This window comes from Nuphar pumila, chromosome 12 (assembly GCF_984573655.1).
Source record: "Nuphar pumila chromosome 12, dmNupPumi1.hap1.1, whole genome shotgun sequence".
NCBI lineage: Eukaryota > Viridiplantae > Streptophyta > Magnoliopsida > Nymphaeales > Nymphaeaceae > Nuphar > Nuphar pumila.
In genome coordinates, this window is record NC_143260.1 from 23,931,740 (window position 1) to 23,951,558 (window position 19,819).

Consider the following 19,819-nt stretch of genomic DNA (forward strand, 5'->3'; position numbering starts at 1 on the left):
GATGCATTCAGAGTCATATGAAAAGAGACACCGAAATCAAGAATCCAAGAGGACATACCGGGAGTTGATGCGATCGCGACATCGGAGGTAGAAGGTGTCAAAAAATTGATCCTCATTAATTGTTGGAGAGGTTCGGTAAGTTACGTAATGGAGTCTTTTATGTTTCCATCTCTCTTTGAATCTTCACTTGAATTGGTTGGACACTCTCGCCACTTTTCTTTTGAGCTTAGGACAATCCGGTCGAAGATGACCCGGTTCATTACAACGATGACAAATAAATTTTCTTCCACCACCATTGTTATTTTTTCCAAAAATGAGGAGGTTTATATGTCCTCATGTTATTTCCCGGTCTAAATACTGCATGGACCTCCTCAATATCTTTCTTAAGGGCCAAGCGAGTTTCTTCTTGGTATAAATCGGCTAGGATTTCACTAAGAGGGATAGAAACCCTATAGAGAAGGGACCCTCTTAGTTGTTTAAATTCGGGATGAAGCCTATAGATAAATTGAAAAAACCTCTCTCTCTCCATTTGCTCTTGCCTCATGGCAATAACACTTCCTTCCCATTGTGCTTCGAGAAGAGTAAGTTCATCCAACAATGAAGATAGAGTACTATAGTAGTATCTAATGCTCATATCCGCTTGCTTGGTTCTTATTTTTTCTTGCAAAAAAAAATGCCTAGCAAGGTCTTTTTGAATGTACATACCTCTTATGAAGGACCAAGCTTCATTTGCTTTCTTGAATTATACAAGATTGGCACAAATTTTGAGCTCTACATTATTCATGAACCATGCCAATATTTTGGCATGCTCACTTTCACAATCTTCAACTTTAGATCGGTATTCTTGAATAGCTTTGGCCTTCTATTCCTCATTCAAGGTTTTTTCTTCATTTCCCTCCTTTTTGGTAAGCTTCAATTGTGGTTCCAGAATGGTTTCACTTACATATCCCCAACTTGTTTAAATAAAATTTTTTGTGGGTTTATCCCATTTTAATGAGATATATTTTTCTCTTGGTGTGTGCACTCTTTTGAATATTTATGTTCTTGTGAGTGTGTTGAATGAACCTTTGTATTCATTGAGAAAGATCAATTTTGAGTTTCTTTTTTGAAGTTCTGTTTGGGGTTCTATTTTCTTACATGGTATCAGAGCGACAGTTGTGATCAAGCTACTTATCTTGGTGCATTGGGAAGCATGCCACTCAAGTTTTGAAGGAGAAGAGGTGTTCTTCTTCAAGTATATATAAAAGAGTGATCAACAAGCTTGGAGGTGTGTTCGTATCTACTATTCGTGGTAGAGTACATCTTTCTTCTCTACTCTCATTGAGTTTCTTTCTTCTTCTCCTTATTAAGCCTTGTAAAATGGATGACAATGATAACGACACTATTAAACTCATTAAGCTTAATGATTCAAACTACGTTACATGGGCTTCAATTATGAAGCACCTTATATGGGGAAAGGGATTATGGGAATTAGTAGACGGAACCGATATGGAACCTACATTAATCCTCACCAAGGAAGAAGGAGAAAAAGAAATACCTCTCACGGAGGTAGAAAGGATCAAGGTCATTTCCACTTATGAAAAAAAAATGGAAGGAATGGCGAATGGGTCATGCCAAAATTATGTCTTGGCTAGAGTTACCGGAAACGCATATGCATAAGGGGAAGCGCACTTCCCCGAGACGCGCTTCGGAAGCGCGAAACGCGGCGCTTCCGAAACGCACAGGGAAGCACACGTAAAAAAGAAGAAGCGCGTCCCCCTTTAAAGGGAAGCGCGTCCCCCTTTAAAGGGGGACGCGCTTCTCTTTATAGGGGGACACGTCCCCCTTTAAAGGGGGACGCGTTTACAAAATACCAATTTTACCCTTTTTCAAAACGAAATTGACACGTGAAAAACAAGAAACTAAAAAAAAATTCTGAATAAGGGCAAAACAGACATTTTAAAAAAAATCGTGAAAACTTAAGAACGAAGGCTCAGGGTTTTGCTTTTTCACCCGACTCCTCTCTCTCTCTCTCTCATTTTCGGCCACCGACGACCTCCGACGATCTGTGACCTCCAACGATCGGCGACCTCCGACGATCTGCTACCTCCGCCAATCTGCTACCTCTGACGATCGGCGACCTCCTCCTTTGTTGACATCCGAAGACCTCGATCGACGTTGGCAATGTCTCTGTTCATGTATGTTCCTCTCTCTTCCACTGACGTCTGACGACCTCTCTCTTTCGATTCGCTCGAGGTCTCATCCAAAATTTGTTGTGAGATACGCCTCAGTACCTGAGGCGTACGCCTCAGAGGCGAAGCGCAGGCTCAACGCCTCGCTTCGCCTCATCGCATTTACAACCTTGCTACGAAGCGAGGCATTGAGCCTGCGCTTCGCCTCTGAGGCGTACGCCTCTCACACTGGTTCGGGGGCAACGTCCCCGATTTTTTTTTTGACATAAAATAAAAAATGGCTACAATTATTAATAAAAATCTATTTCATATGGACAAATCGAACTATTTGCAGTCAGGGCTGGGTAGGACTGGGCTGGGCTACAAAAATGGATAAAAGTCTATTTCATATGGAATCTCTTGGTGTGTGCACTCTTTTGAATATTTATGTTCTTGTGAGTGTGTTGAATGAACCTTTGTGTTCATTGAGAAAGATCTTTTTTGAGTTTCTTTTTTAAAGTTCCGTTTGGGGTTCTATTTCCTTACAGTATATACATGTGAAAAGACTATTTTACCCCTAGTGGGTATTACAAAATATATATATATATATATATATATATATATATATATATATATATATATATATATATAATGACTATATTTTAACTTTTTGCCACATGCTTTGTTTACTCAACTAGTTATGTTACTAAAAATTTGTTTTTAGCACGTATTGTCAAAATCAACTGTAGTGGTGCTTGATATCATTCCATCTGTTCAATGTCATCTCTTCTTGATGCTATACAGTTTTTGCTTTTTTCTTTTTATCTACTCAATTTGTCAAAAGAAACAGTGAGACTTTCTTTATGCTATGTCACAAGGACACTTCATCTGGCATGTGTACCCTGTATCAACACCACAAGACACTTGGACACTTTACGGATACAACACAACACATGGACATAGTCAAATCAGTTTCTCACAGTCAACATTGTGTCATTAACTTTATCTGTTTTCTCTTATGATCGTATTTACTTATATTGTATTCATTCGAGTTCTTTTTCTTTTAAAATTTCTCATCAATCACATTACATGTCAATTTCAACTTGGTTTCATTATTTGGTAGTGATTTAGAATTGTTATTTTATACACACACGCACATACACATGTCTATGTGTGTATGGCCTTGTCCTCGTGTCCTAATTTTTTAAATTTATTGTATCGTCCGAGGTGTATCCATATCATGTCCCGCTCCCGCATCTGTATCCATGTGATGCTATGTCACAGGGATTCGGCTAGCAGGGTGCCGCACCTGCGTCGACGCGACTCGACGCGGGTGCGGTCAACCCGACCCTGGGTGCGTTGACCGCACCCAAGGTCATTTCGGTCCTTTTTTTTTAAATTTCGCCCTATGAAATGGGCTGCGGAATTTAAAAAAAGGCGTTGACCGCACCCAAGGTCATTTCGGTCCGTTGACCGCACCCGGGACCCGCGCTGGGGGGAACCCTTGGACCCCCCTTATATATACATTTTTGCCCCTGCCGAACCCCCTCACCCGGGTTTGTTGGAAGTGCCGAATCCCCGCACCCGCACCCATGTGACATAGATGTGATGTCTTTATGGCCCCTCAATTCCAACCTATTTAAGATAACACTGATCCATTCACGTTTTTAGTCAAGGAAACAAACAACTTTATTCAAGTCTTGTTTTAATGGTCACCCACATAGTCTTCTTGATTCTGCATCACTTGGGTGCCTTTTTGTCTGAGCCACTGAGGAAGAAATTTAAAAAAAAAAATCAATCATCAGGAAGACTCTGCATTGGAATGCTTGTAGGATTTGCATCCAACATATTGTTGCTTATATTGACTCCCACTTTTTCAACATGCGAGTTCGCAAGTTCTTTCCAGCTTTTGAAACCTTTCCATAGGGATGCAGAAAGATCCTTAATATTCACCTAGAGGCAGATCTAGATGTGATTTATTGAGCTGATATTCCCCGTTCAATACATGCCCTGTAATTGGCAATCTCTAGCATCATCAAGTTTGAAAGGGAGTGTGATAAGTTTCTGTTTGCTGATGTTAATATGGTCATTCAATGGTTAAAGTCATTCTAGATTGTTGTGGAAAGAGTTCATGAACTCATTATCAGTCACTTTTCCATGCTGTGGAATGTACATTTTCCCACAGCTCTTTTGTTTAGGTTCAAGGAATGAGTAATAGTTGACAAGAGATTAATTATGACAACCATATCGAGGCAGCATATTTTCATAGTGATTGAATCCAGAGCTCTTGTTTTCATCTCTTTTTTTTTTCAAAGAAACTGCAAACCACTGCTTACATTTTGCATTAGGTTGTCTAGATTTGAATTCATTAGTGTTGTTTTATTTTTTTTACCTTATCCTGTAATTCTTGGAATTGGGTATTTTGTGGGGTTTTTTTCTTTCTTCTTTGTATTGGTTTGAATTTCTTTTTTGAAAGATTTGTACCGGATTCAATTTATTATGTGGTGCAGAAAATTTAACTTAGAGCTCCCTAACTCATTACTTAATTTTCATGGACTCCAGAAATTTATGCATGCAATTTCTCCTACTCCTGCATGTAGAATGTCGGCTGCTGAAATTCGCACCATACCACCAAATACTACCTCATCACCATATAAGGTTGCTGAACCACAGCCTGTTCATGCTAAGGAAGTGAAGAAGCCTACTGATGATGCACAATATTGGCGGTACGATGTTTCCCGTAAGAGGCGTAGGTGCGACAGTGAAGATGGTAAAAGAGTCTGTTTCAATTTTGTTTCTACAGGGTCATGCTCTCGAGGCGAGATGTGCGATTTCCATCATGACATTGAAGCCAGGGAACACTATATTAAAGGAGGCTGCTTTGATTTCATCATTAAGGGAAAGTGTGAACGAGGTCAAGAATGCAAATTCTGGCACAGCTTATCTGATGGGGATCAAAGGTCTGAGAAATAAAATGCTTGCAGTGTTAGGAAGACACTCTAGACAATAGGCATAGTATTTGTTTAAAATAGGACCAATTCTTGTTTGGTTCATTCGGTAGCTGTGTTTTCTTTTGAAGGGAAGTTGCTGCCGATATTGTCTAAATTTGAGTCATTCTAAGCTTCAATTTCTTCAGCATGCATTGCCAGTTTGTGTTAACAGTTGCTTTTTTTAGCTTCTAATTTGCTTGCAAATGTTGCTGAACTTGTTTTCAGGCATAGTGATCATGCTGACAGTTCAGTGAAAGGATGCTTAACTAGTCGGTCAAATCATTGCTGGTTCTGCTTATCAAGCCCTAATTTGGAATCCCACCTTATACTCAGTCTAGGAGATTCCTTCTACTGTGCACTAGCGAAGGGCCCATTAGTTCAAGACCATGTGCTTTTAATACCAGTTGAGCATGTCCCTAACACTCTTTCTGTTCTCAAAGATGCTGAGATTGAGCTTTTGAAGTTTAAAAGAGCACTTAAGTCATGTTTCAGGAATCAGGGCATGGCAGTAATAATCTATGAATTGTTCTCAAGTCCCAGTAGAACAGCTCATGCTAACCTTCAGGTAAAAAAATAGTTTGTTTCTACATGATATTTTTTAGTCAGCTATTAGCCATTATTGATTAATGCTGCATTCCAGAAAAGCTTGCTTTCTGTCACATGCTTTACATTGGATGTACTTTTAGTAACAGGTTCCACTATGATCTATACCATGCATTTGGAATGGATAGGTAGGGCTGCACAACAAACTGAGGTAGCTTGAGCTTGGCTCGGGCTCCACCCATTTAAGCTCAACTTGAACTCATTCCAAAAAATAAATGAGCCGAGATTGAACAAAGGCTCAGGCTCGATAGATATAAACAAGTCGAGCTTGAACAGGCAATCAAGTTCGATTAGCTCGATTAAGCTAAGTTTATATAGTTAATAATACGTCTAGATTTAGTGTATATATATATTGTTGACAATATATACAAGTTCACCCTGATGGTTAAGGTGTTGGGCTTTCACACAGGAGTGGTGGGTTCGAATCCCAGCAGTGTTGATTTAAATTTAAAGTTGTTTTGAAGTCGAGATGATCAGCTCGAGCTGAGCCAAGCTTAGCTTGAGCTTGACTCGAGCTGGTCACAGACACATGCTGTTCAAGTTTGGTTCGAGCTCGAGCTGAGCTTGAATACTCAGTTCGTTTTACGAGCAGAGCTTGAGCCAGCCTAAGCTTAGCTTGAACCCGGCTAGTGTGCATCCCTTTTGTCAGGGATATGTATCTTTGCCTCTTTTGAATGACAGTGACATTCTGAAGATATCATGATTATTGTGATACTTTTGAAGTCTGATACATTTCCCAAAAAAATGTCGTAGTTTTAAAATATCACATAAAATGTTGCATTTCATATATATATATATATATATATATATATATATATATATATATAGTAGTGGGAAGCTACCCGACTGCATCCCTACCAGATGGTACCAGAGTGCTTAGGATCATCAATTTTCGGTGTTTTTTCAAAATTCTGACCTTACAGATGTGTTGATTTACTAGAAATTGACACCTGGATCATTTGATTCCGATGCCTAGATAGGTTTTTATAAGGTTCAAAAATCAACGGTCTACAAATACCGTTTTTTCATCCAAAATTCATGATCCAAATGTCATTTTCTAGTAAATCAATCATGCTGAACACATATGTAAGGTCAGAATTTTGAAAAATACTGAAAAATTCTTAGTGGCTGGTCTGTTTCCATTTCTCTCTCTCTCTCTCTATATATATATATATATATATATATATATATATATATATTTGGGGTTAATCTATTATTAAACCAGTTAAGTTTAACATTAGATGGATTCAACCTTATGAAAATGACTAAAACACACTAAAAATATGACATTTTGAAAATGCAAGGTTACTTTTTGATGTCCAAAAAGGTAACTTTGATAGCTTCATAAAGTTACTTTTTTGGATAAGGTGCTTGACTTTTCAATTCCCTTCAAGTTCAAAAGTCCTATAATCCCTAAAAAAGTAAGCTTGCATTTTAAAAAATACCATTATTTTAATGGTGTTTTAGTTATTTTCACAAGGTTGAATCCATTTGATGTTAAACCTAACTGGTTTAATGGTAGATTAATCTCTCTCTCTCTCTCTCTCTCTCTCTCTCTATATATATATATATATATATATATATATATATATATATATATATATATATATATATAGATAGGGTCGTACAACTGGCGAGCTAGCTCGAGCTCAGCTCTTTTAAGCTTGGATCGGACTCGTCCGAGTAAGTAAACAAGCCGAGCTTGAACAAAAGCTTAGGCTCATTCAAAATAAACAAGCCGAGCTTGATCATGCACTAAAACTACACTAAGTTTGGTTTATATAATTATCAGAATGAGAATATGTAGAATTTTTGTTGCCAAAGTACTACAAAAAGTACTTTCAGTCAGGTGGGTAGTACGTTTGACATTCTTGTGTGAGGTGTTGGGATCAAATCCCACTGTCTACACACTCTTCAATTTTTGTTTTAAAGAAAACAACTTGAGTCTAGCCAAGTTTGTACACACACACACACACACACACACACATATATATATATATATATATATATATATATAGAGAGAGAGAGAGAGAGAGAGAGAGAGAGAGAGAGAGAGAGAGAGAGAGATTAACATTTGTTATAATTTTATATATATGGAAAATTTCCCAAGATTTTCCAGATTTTTTTTTTAATTTATCATGAGATTGTGCTTGTCGAGGCTTTCTCATGAATGATATTTGTATTAAGATATATATCTACATATATGTATATGTATATGTTTATGTATATGTATATGTACTTAACTGTAAACCGAAATACCCATCAAGGGTATTTCGGTATTTTCACTATAATAGGTGTCAGCCCATTAGGGGCTGACAATCTATTTTTCTTTTTTCTTTTTTCTGTTTTTTACTTTTTCAACTTTTGAAGTATTGGGAGCAGCTCCAAAGTAGTTGTTGGAGCTTCTCCCAACAGTCATATTTATGACCGTTGCTCCCCATATAGCTTTGTATTATAAATAGGCCTTGTAGTTTACTCATTTTCATGAGTAAATATATGCAATAACAATTCTTTAGACTCTTGTGTGGGTAGATCGGTGATTCAATAAGTATTCTACTTGATTGAAAGTGTGTTCTTGCATGTGTATTGGATTTTATCCGCTTCATTACATGGTATCAGAGCTTTGGTGTTCCAAAGGTCGTTTGTTAGAAGAAAGATTGTGATCAAGAGAAGGATCGTGTACTTGGCAAAATACATCGAAATTTTGATTGTTGCATCGGAAAGCGGACCATGTCCAAAAGGTCTTGTATTGCTTTCTTTTCTCTCTTTCTCTCTTCCTCCTTTTTCTTCCATTTCGCTTTATCTTGTTGCAAATGGAGAATGAGAGGGAAGTGATAGTCTTCATTCCCGTACACCTAAATGACCCCAACTATGTGATGTGGGCATCTATAGTAAAACATAAAATATGGGAAAAGAGGCTTTGGGGGTTGGTTGACGGCACCAAAAAGGAGCCTAAAATTATCCTTACAAAATTGGAGAATGGAAAAGAAGTTGCGCTTCAAGGAGAGGAAATGGCTAAAGCCGTTTCCGAATATGAGAAAAGATGGAAGGAATGGAGGATGGGTCATTCCAAAATTATTAGATGGCTCATCAATAGTGTGGACATTCACAAATATTCTAGTTTGGCGAAGTTTGACTTCGCTAGTGATGCATGGAAATACCTTAAAGACATGTATAGTCTTAAGGATATTGCGCATATTTGTAATGTCCAAAATAAAGTGAAGAAAACGACTCAAGGGGACATGAGCATAAGAGAGTACTACAATGCACTCTCTCTTCTTTGGGATGAATTGACTCTTCTTGAGCCAAAGTGGCATTGCCCACAAGATGTTGAGCTCCGCGAAAATCAAATCAAAGCGGAGCATTTTTATCAATTCATAAATGGGCTTAGGCCCGAATTTGAAGGAACTAAATCCGCTCTTCTTCATGGAGGAGGGGTTCCTTCCATAGTTGAGACACTTGAAGAATTAACTATGGAAGAAAATAGATTGAAAAGACCGTCCGCTTCTAAGGATGAAGAATCCGTGCTTGCTATGTCAAAGCCCGGAAATCATACGAAAAGTTATAAACCACCTCATTTTGTAAGAAATGAGAATGGTAGAAACCCCAACAACTATGAAAAGAGGGGTGATCATCATTCAAAAAAAGGTGAAAAATTATTTGCTATCATTGTTATGAACCGAGACATATCAAACATTTTTGTCCCAAAAGAATGAAGGAGGATTATAAAGAAGACAAAAGAGTGGATTCGGTTGAAAGGAGTGAAGTTGACGACTCCAAATGCATCAGTTCGCTCTCCTTAGCTCAATTAATGGAGGTGTTGCAACCTATGCTTAAATCTCAATCTCCTTATTCGGGAGCGGTCATATCGACAAGTGACAACCATGGTAAGACCTCTTGGATCCTAGAGTTCGGTGCTTCATTTTATATGACCTCTTATCTGTGCCGCAAATTGCGGACTATGGTTGCAAAATAGTTTTCTCATCTAATGATTGTGTAATACAGGATCTCCAGTCTGGGAAGCCGATTGGGCAAGGCCATAGAAGAGAAGACCTCTATGTTATAGACAATCTTGAATTGTCAAAACAATTTTTTTTGTAATTTTGTGAAAAAGAAAGATATAGAAATTTGGCACAAAAGACTAGGACATCCTAGTGTGACCAAATTACAATTGTTTCTATTTCTTTCAAATTGTAAAAGGAAAAATTTTGTATATGAATATTGCATTCTTGGCAAAATAATGTCTTTACTTTTTGGAACAAGACATCTTATAATTAAGAAACCATTTGAATTAGTGCATTCGGATGTATGGGGACCCGCATCGGTCGTATCCAAATGAGGCGTTTCTTATTATGTTGTGTTTGTGGACGATTATAGTAGACACTCTTGGATATTCTTTTTAAAACACAAATCAAAGTATTTGATTGTTTTAAAAAATTTCAGTCATATACAAAATCAATATTCAAATCTTTAGAACTGATTCCGGAGGAGATTTTATGTCAAAAGAATTTAAAAATTATCTTGACTTAAATGAGATTATACATAAAAAATCATGTTTGTACACCCCTCAACAAAATGGTTTTGCCGAAAGAAAACATAGATACATTATTGAAACCACTAGAACACTTTTAGTATCTAGAAATGTTCCCTAAGTTTTTTGGGCCGAAGCCGCTCTTATGGCGGTCTATTTGATAAATAGAATGCCCTCAAAAAATATTGAAAATGTTTCTCCTATTGAAAAGCTTTATAAAACGTCTCCCGATTACAAAAGGTTGAGGGTATTCGGGTGCAAATATTTTGTTCTTACCAAAAAGAATGATAAACTCTCTCCTAAAGCAATTCCTTGTGTGTTTTTGGGTTATGCCGAAAACCAAAAAGGATATAGATGTTATGACATTGAAAGAAACAAATTGTATGTTTCTCGAAATGTTACGTTTCTCGAAAATGAAAAAGTTTTTTTAAGGATAATATCCAAGAGAGTTGTGACTATTCGTTCCTTTTTTATCTAGTCAATGATAAATGTGAAAATATTCATGAAAGCCAAGTTATACACGAGGAAAATGAGAATGTGAGTAGAAGTCTTGACAATATAGATCTATCTCACGATAATTTACAAACCTATGCTCGACGTACCGAAGGTCATCCACCATGTGCTTTAGAAAGATACTCTCAAAGCCAAGAAGAAGACTCTTCTAGCCTTAAAAAATCTATAAGAATTTTAAAAGCTCCTAGTAGATTTGTTTCATACGATTCCTTTGAACCAAGGTATAGATCTTGCCTAATGGCTATTCACTCGTATGCTGAACCTCAATCATATCATGAGACTAAGCATCGTCATGAATGAGTTAAGGCTATGAATGATGAGTTAAAAGCATTAAAAAAAAGTAAAAACTTGAGACTTTCAAGCATTACCTAAAGGAAGAAAAACTATAGGATGCAGATGGGTTTACAAGGTAAAAACTAAGTACGATGGAACATTAGAAAGATATAAGGCTAGGTTAGTAGCAAAATGATATAGTCAAGAATATGTGATTGACTATGATGAGACATTTGCCCCAGTTGCTCGCATGACTACTGTTAGAACTCATTGTTATAGCATCAATTAGGAAATGACCTATATTTCAAATGGACGTCAAAAATACATTTTTAAATGGTAATCTAGATGAAGAAGTGTACATGGATCCTCCACTTGGCCTGACTTTAGCACATGGGGAGACTCTCCGATTGTGTAAGGCCTTGTATGACCTAAAACAAGCTCTAAAGGCTTGGTATGATAGGTTTAGTGATGTGATGACATAACTTCATTTTAAATCATGTTTTACTAATACTGCATTGTTTGTTAAGTCTTCTAATACAGGGATGATGATTTTACTACTGTATGTAGATGATATGATAATCACAGGAGATGATAAGCAGAGAGTTAATCATATCAAAGATGTGCTTAAAGCCAACTTTGATATGACAGATCTTGGTTTTTTACGATACTTTCTTGAAATAGAAGTTGCTTACTCACATCGTGGTTATTTTTTGTCACAGACTAAATATACAATAGAGATCATTGGAAGATCAGGACTCTTGGATGAAAATTGGTCGACACTCCGGAAGTCATAAACGCCAAAATAAAAAAAAGATGATGGAGAGCCCTTGCAAGATCCAACGCCCTATAGACAGATGATTAGGGCTTTATCTTATCTTTCTATTACTCGCCCTGATATATCCCATGCTATCATTCTATTAGTCAATTTCAACATGCTCCCAATAGAGTGCATATGAGCATTGTAATGAGAATTGTTAGATGTATTAAAAAATCTATTAATCTTGACTTGTTTTTATCATCCTCTTCCTCAGTAGAAGTCATTGCATATTCTGATTCTGATTGGGGAGGGAATATCAATGATAGACGCTCAACCACTGGTTTATATGTATTTGTAGGTGACTTTCTAATTTTATGACGATGCAAAAAGCAGCAGAAGGTGTCACTCTCCTCCACTGAAGCTGAGTATCGTGTCATGGCGACCACTACGTCTGAGTTAGTTTGGCTAAGACAACTTCTCGAAGACTTGGGGGTTCATACTGCAGAACCTTCAAAATTGTATTGTAACAATAAGAGCGTTGTATACATTGCAAGCAATCATACATTTCATGAGAGAACAAAACACATTAAGATGGATTGTCACTATGTTCGTGAAGAGTTCCTGCAGAAGACTATCACATTGCCTTATGTTCCATCAAAATACCAACTCACATATTTCTTCACCAAAGCGCTACCGTCACCCATATTCCACTTCCTACTTGGCAAACTCTCGGTGGTTGTACCATGAGTTTGAGGAGGGGTGTTAAGATTATATATATATGTATACTTAATTGTAAACCGAAATACCCATCAAGGGTATTTCGGTATTTTCACTGTAATAGACGTCAGCCCATTAGGGGCTGACAATCTATTTTTCTTTTTTCTGTTTTTTACTTTTTCAACTTTTGAAGTATTGGGAGCAGCTCCAAAGTAGCTGTTGGAGCTGCTCCCAACAGTCATATTTATGACCGTTGGGAGCAGCCCAACAGCTACTTTGGGCTGCTCCCCCATGTGGCTTTGTATTATAAATAGGCCTTGTAGTTTCTCAACTCATTTTCATGAGTAAATATATGCAATAACAGTTCTTTAGACCCTTGTGTGGGTGGATCAGTGATTCAATCAAGTATTCTACTTGATTGAAAGTGTGTGCTTGCATGTGTATTGGATTTTATCCGCTTCATTACAATTTGGACAGATGTTGAGCACTGATGAAAAGGATCTCCATTTTGTATGTTAAGAATGTACAAATTTGTCTTTCCCAAATGATTTGATTAAGAAGAATTAGCTTGTAGATGTTTTCAAGTCCAAAACTGTGGGGGGCCTAAAATAAATTTTGATTGATTTGGCAAAGATCTGAATATTTTTTTTTATAGTGCCAAGATCAACTCCTGTGCAAGCCAACCTTAATATTAGCAGCCAATATAATAACAATGAAAATGGCTCCTTTAGTGAACAAATACTTAACCCAAAATATGTGATTGCTATGGGAGCCTGTACGGTTACAGGGATGTTAACTACCTATCTTGCGGTACCATTTAGTGAGTCCATAAGTCGGTTCTCATGGTCATGTAGTTATGATGACTTGAATATGGAGTGTTCTGGCATTTTGTTCATGCAAGAGATTCAAAAGGTTAACCTGAGCATGGTCCAGGAAATTATGTTTCATAGACTTTGGTTTGTTTGGGTGCTCATGGCAGAGTTACACCATGTTGGATCTTGAAAATCTAGCTTCTGTTCAAGTACCCTCAGGAAATAATTCCCTTGCTAAAAGCTGGTGATGGGGTATTCTTATTTCTGTGGTCGCTGTATCCATTTATGTGATCATAATTCTACATCCGTTGTGGCTTGTTGCTGTAACTTAATATACACACGTATTAGATTTTTTTCTAAATGATAATCCCTGATTTAAAGATATGTTAAACAATTAATTTGTGGACTATAAATCATGTTAAATTTTAATGTTTGTGTTTCCCTTTTGGTGAATGGAAGTTACAAAATGGTAATGTCTCATTGTACTTGCACCTTTTTTAGGGTAACAGGAAACATAGCTCAGGGGATTCCAAGATTCAAAATTCCTATGTTGCTAGACTTTGTCCAAACAGTTTTATCCCCAGCATGCTACTTAGCAATTAGCATGCATATCTTTCTTAGCATAAAATATTTTATTTTTGCCCTGTTTCTCTGTTATAGAACATAATTTCAATTTTTATTAAGATGTGCCTTTTTTATCATGAGTTACATAGGGTTATGTCCAATTTCTGCGTAAAGTAGCTTTCAGATGGACTTTTCTCTTGTTGGGGAGTACCATCAATACTTATTTGGGCGCCTCTCAGTCTCTGTAGACTATGGACTCCTGAGCAGAGCTGCATCATGAAGTACCAATTTTTAGCTTGCACTTCTGGAATATGACAAAGGAATTTTGACCTTTTATGTTTTAAATTTTCCTACTTTATCTATTGTTGTGCTGTTTCAAGGTTTTTATCCCACAAATTGTATGCCTTTCCTTTTTTCATGTCTTTGGTAAATTGACAAGTAAAAGTAGTCCTTTCTATAATTTTTAGTTAAAATTTATTATAAAGCACATCTAGAATCTGCAACTTCCTCTCTTTCTGCAGGTTGTTCCTTTGCCATTATCTAAAGCGTCAGATGTGCGGCAACATTTTATTTTGGCTGCAAAAAGATTAGGTTTTGACTTTTCAGTTACCATGCCGAGTGAGTTGCTGTCTAATCTTGCCAATTTCTGTACTTATTCTTCCATTTTATTAATTGAGAGGGATGATATGAAGTGGCTTTTCATGAAGTGCTTCTTGATTTAGTTAATTTATGAAAATATATACCCACTGAGAACCAACTCTGATTTGTTTTACAGCTGCTGAGGTTGATGCTAGAAAAGAATTGAGGTCACAAATTGATGGAAGCTCAAGTTTCTTTTATGTGGAACTTGCAGAAGGTGCCATATTGTTCCATTCTATTGGAGACAAAGAGAAATTCCCAACCCAATTTGGTCGCGAGGTAATTATTTTAAATTTCTTATACCAGTAAAATTCAATTATATGTATAACGTTATTCTACAAAATGGATCTCATGAGCTCCAATATTGCAACTAGTCATTTGTTCATTGAGCTACCATGAAATTAGTTACATACATGAATTCTAGATGGCTTGTTTTCTTGTCTCCCTAAAGAATTGGATGAGTTAGCTATGCTAAAACGACATTGCAGGTACTTGCAAGCATGTTAAACCAACCAGACGGAGGTGATTGGAGAAAATGTAAACTTAGCAAAGAAGAAGAAACCCAGATGGCAGAGGATTTCAAGAAGAAATTTGAGGAATTTGATCCAACTCGATGATCCATAGTACTAAAAAGGCTTGAAGCCATGATTATGGCTGCACTGAACAGCAAACACCAGTAAACAGACGGTAAATTTTTGTATCATGATATGTTATCTTTAGCGTTGTTGGTTGTACCTTATTGTCTGGAGCAGCTATCATGTTCACTGAATATGCCAATGAGAGCACCAACACTGTTGTTTGCATTAACCAGGGAGTTTTAAATCTTGATTCTTTGATTTTATCTTTGTTAGAAGAATACGTCCATCAGTTTTCACTTCTCATGCACACGATGGGAATGAAATATCTTTGTGGTATTATCTTCATGTATATGCTGCTTCATATTTTGTCAGAAGAAAAAGATGCAGCTTATGTTTCTCATTGTCAAAGCTCAGAAGTGATGGACATGTTTGCTGTTTGATGGCATATCATGCATGTCTGATATTCAAGTATCCAAATTAACACATAAAATTACTCCCACGTGTTTAATAGATAAATTACTTGAGACTTTCTCCATGAACTATCCAAGATGGGCGATATCCTCAGCAATTCCAGGCAAGTAGGGGTGGAGAAAAATGGTCTGTTGGATGCTTACCAAAAATTTCTTTGGGATTTTTTCATTTTTATATGTATGCTATGCAATAATTTTGCTTCTCTTTATTTTTTCTATTTTAATATATATCGTTTTGCTCAGCTTGTTTTCCATAATTTTCCGTATGTAACTTGTTACTTTTATATATCAAATGCATGTGACATGACATTTCATGCATGATATTACTTACCTATTGGATATTCTTGACTTTTTTAGCGAAATCTCTCTCTCTCTATATATATAATATGTTTATATTTAATATAGTCGATTGTAGGTACAATATAGTTGGAATCTTGCGCTGCAAGTTATTTTGATTCGATCCAACCTTGTAGATGTGTTCAGCATGCTCGATTTTAGTGGGAAACGACCCTTGGATCATGTTTTTTGACGAAAAAACATGTTTCTTTGAGGCAGGAAAATTCAGTGCATTTACAACCATCCATTTTTGCATTGCCTGAAAAGCCTGCACACAGGTTTTGGTTCTGGCGATTTAAAAGCTGGTTCACACTAAAAACGTATTCATAGGGTCATTTGGACAATAAGAACAAATTAATAAAAAAATGAAATTTGCTAATGTAGCAAACTTTGACCACCCAAGTTAAAAAAACCCAAATTAGGTATAGACTCCACGACCTCATAGGGAGTATTATTAATGTAAACGTAACGGGGTAGGTACATCTAGGAGAGAAGGAAAAGAGAGGAAGAAAAAAATTAAAGAGGGAATCAATATGATTCAAGCTTAGCAACCTTCTAGGTGGAGATTTGAGCTAATCAACTACAACTGCTCAGGAAACTAACCAAAAAATGAAATTGGATAAGAGAGGATGGAACTTACTCTTTAACTAAATAAGATTAAAGAAATTTTAAAGAAAATAATAGCTATCTAATTTAATTAGATACGACCCTCTGTAAGAGGGGATGTCCTTTGGGACTTCTCAATTCACGCCTCTCATGGGGCTCACTTGGTGACTTAGCCTGCTCTTTACGGTGACTTGTCAGGTTTTTAGTATATCTGTGAAAGAGCAGAAAAACTCATTTAGCATGTATCATTTAGCACCTGCCCATTACTATATATATATATATATATAGAGAGAGAGAGAGAGAGAGAGAGCATCAACGGCTCCTCCAAAATTTTTGATAGCTCTTAGAGGTCTGTTCGGCGGTGTGTTTTCTCACTCTCTCTTGTGACTGTTGTACAATTAGGGTTCTCTCTCTCATGGTTAGAGTACCCTAATCCGATTTTTAGAATTAAGGTTTTCTAAATTCATTTTTTTATGTGTTTGAGATTTTAAGGGTTTTGCATTTTAATGTCTCTTTTTGTAATTTATTGAGTGAACGATGCTAAATCTGATTTTTTGAGTATGTTTTAGATTTTAGGGTTTTTGTATTTTATTTTATTTTTTACAATTTATTAAGGGAATGATGTTAAATTCATTTTTTTTGTGCACTTTAGGTTTTAGGGATATGCTAAATCCAAAATTTTGTTTGGGTATGCTTTATATTTTAAGAGTATAATATTTTAATTCTTATTTTTATAATTTATTGAGTGTATCTTAATTATGTTTTTGCAATTTATTAAGTAAATACATGTTAAATTTAGTTTTTTAATGCTTAAAATATGATTTTTTATCAAAATACACAAATTTAAACATTTGTGTTCAAATTGTCTGCAATTATGAATCAAACGGAGGAGGCATGGACACTAGTGTTCTAACATAATTGATGTGAACACCTGACATGATACCTTGTGACTTCTTGAAGAGGGTCAAGACGACAAAGCATAATGTCCTTGGCAGCCGCATCGCGATTTGCACATCACTTTTTGAACCCTTTTTTTTTTATAACTTGAGGAAACCGCCCCGGGCATGAAGACCTGATCACACTAGCTCAACCTACCATACCTATGGTTGTCATGCCGGTAGTGTAAAACTCTGAGGCTAGGACTCCTGCCCCAGGCCTATGCTGCGCATTGGCTTGCAAAGAGGGGTGACACATAGGGATGGCAGTGGACCAGGGGAAAGCGGGGCCCCGCCCCTGCCTCATCCCGTTTGGACCGGGGATGAAGGGTATGAAACGGGGACGAAGGTTAAAATCCATCCCCGTTCTGAGATGGAGGCGGGGATGGACTTACACTTTTGTCCACCCCACCCTGACCCCGCCTAGCCTGCCCCGCCCCAATCCCCAGTCCTTCTAAAGGATGGCAATAGACTACGGGGAAATGGGGCCCCACCCCGCCTCATCCCCGTTTGAACTGGGGATGGAGGACATGAAACGGGGATGAAGGTGGGGGTGGAGGTTAAAATCCATCCCCGTGCGGGGATGGAGGTTCTAATCTTGAGACGGGGCGGGGGTGGAGACCCAGTCCCCGGCCCCGGTCCATTGCCATCCCTACTGCCTATATAGCATCCAAGGCCCCACCCCACTATGCCAACCCCCCTTTGGGCGCATCACTTTTCGAACCTGCTCCGAACTTTGGTAAGCACGCTCCAGGTCAGCATCTTGTGGGCTCAGATCTGGATGTGGGGCTCCAATGGACCCGAGACCAACCTAATCTTTTGACTCCATTGATGCAAAGGACCGGCCTGCAACCCCATTCTTTGTCCACATTTCAATAAGTCATCCACGTGGAACCTTGTGAGCGTAAACCCAAGTTTGCCATAATGTCGACACTATGTTGGCATCCGGACACACCTTTCGTGTCAAAAAATCAACGGTTCAGATTCTATCTCACCATGTGCATAAAAGCCCCCCATCACCGAGAAGATAAATGGCTCTTTAGCCATAGGAAGGAGGAGGACGCACAAACCAAAGTAAGTGTCCCCTCCTCCAGTGTTGTCAGTTGTATGGCCAAAAAATTGATACGATACTGACCTGAATCGATTATTTTTAATACATTTTAAAATAATTTAAGATTATTTTTTAATATTATTTTAATGGTTTTAACACGTGTTATGATTGACATGTAATATTTTTTAATTATTTTTTTGGCCGATTTACAACGATTCACTTGAGAACCGGTATATCTCGTTGGCCAAACCGATACAGGTCCCATTCCGATAACGACAACATTGCTCTCCTATAATAAATCCTGTGTTTGGTCATTTTTTTCTTGTGGATGTTATTAATCATTGATTGCCTTTGTCCTCCACCCGTTAATTGAAAAACAAGTAAATAGAAAAAGGCATTATTAGAATGGGACGGGACGGGACGGGACGCCTGTGTTTGTCAAACATGACTGTGCTATGTGCTCACGCCTCGTATTTAATGCAGCATGTACCTCTTTTATTATTATAACAGAAAAATAAAATAAAAAGATTGAAGGGGACTGAAGCATTTGTATAATATAATGACACTAATGCAAAAGTCATGGGTTCATGCAATGTTATCAGTATCGGTGCGTCACATAGGCAGAAATTCCACACGCTGCAGGCCTGAATCGGCTGTTTTTTAATACATATAAAAAATACCAAAAATACTTTTTTAAAATTATTTTCATGGTTTTAACAAGTGTCATGTTATGATTGACACGTAATAATTTTTTATTATTTTTGAACCGGAAGGAAATCGATACAGCTGAATCGGTGGCCCAACGATTCAGGGCTGATACCGATACTGACAACACTGGTTTCATGGCATGTGGTAATTCAAACATGATGATTTGCAGAAAGCTATACTGGGAAGGCAAGCAATTGTGGCGTAAGGGAAAGAGTTTTGACCTTGCCAAAAGCAAGGTGGTATCCCATGTGGTAAGCGGGGCCCTGTGTAAAGCTGAAGGGCCAGGTTCGAATCCCTCTGCCACATGGGCTTAAAAGATATCTTGTAGGGATCTGCCTAACCCCAGCTTGGTTTAAGAGATGTTGATATTTTCGATGCATGAGAGGTTTGTAAAGTCTCATTTCTTAATAGATGGACTTTTCTTTAACCCCTCTTATCCCCTAAACCCTACGAGGCCCACCACTAAAACCACTTCTTAGAAGTTACATGAGAGACAAAAAAAACCGAAACATCTGTGTGTTGGCAGTTACCAAAGGAAGAAGAGGTGCTTTGTTGAACAATTTCTCAACTCTTCCCCCCCAAGTTG

The 19,819-nt window shown here is 37.5% G+C and overlaps 1 protein-coding gene across 1 annotated transcript in view; it reads left to right on the forward strand.

Annotated features, from left to right (window-relative positions):
- Positions 1 to 15,391, forward strand: part of LOC149820326 (CwfJ-like family protein / zinc finger (CCCH-type) family protein) — a 65,408-nt gene extending 50,017 nt beyond the window's left edge. Inside the window, exons 6-10 of the mRNA XM_089983408.1 lie at positions 4,713 to 5,110; positions 5,366 to 5,705; positions 14,432 to 14,528; positions 14,686 to 14,828; positions 15,038 to 15,391. Coding sequence (XP_089839534.1) covers positions 4,713 to 5,110; positions 5,366 to 5,705; positions 14,432 to 14,528; positions 14,686 to 14,828; positions 15,038 to 15,166 — 1,107 coding nt within the window. The 3' untranslated portion in view covers positions 15,167 to 15,391. The remainder of the gene's footprint in view (positions 1 to 4,712; positions 5,111 to 5,365; positions 5,706 to 14,431; positions 14,529 to 14,685; positions 14,829 to 15,037) is intronic.
- The last annotated feature ends 4,428 nt before the right edge of the window (positions 15,392 to 19,819 follow it).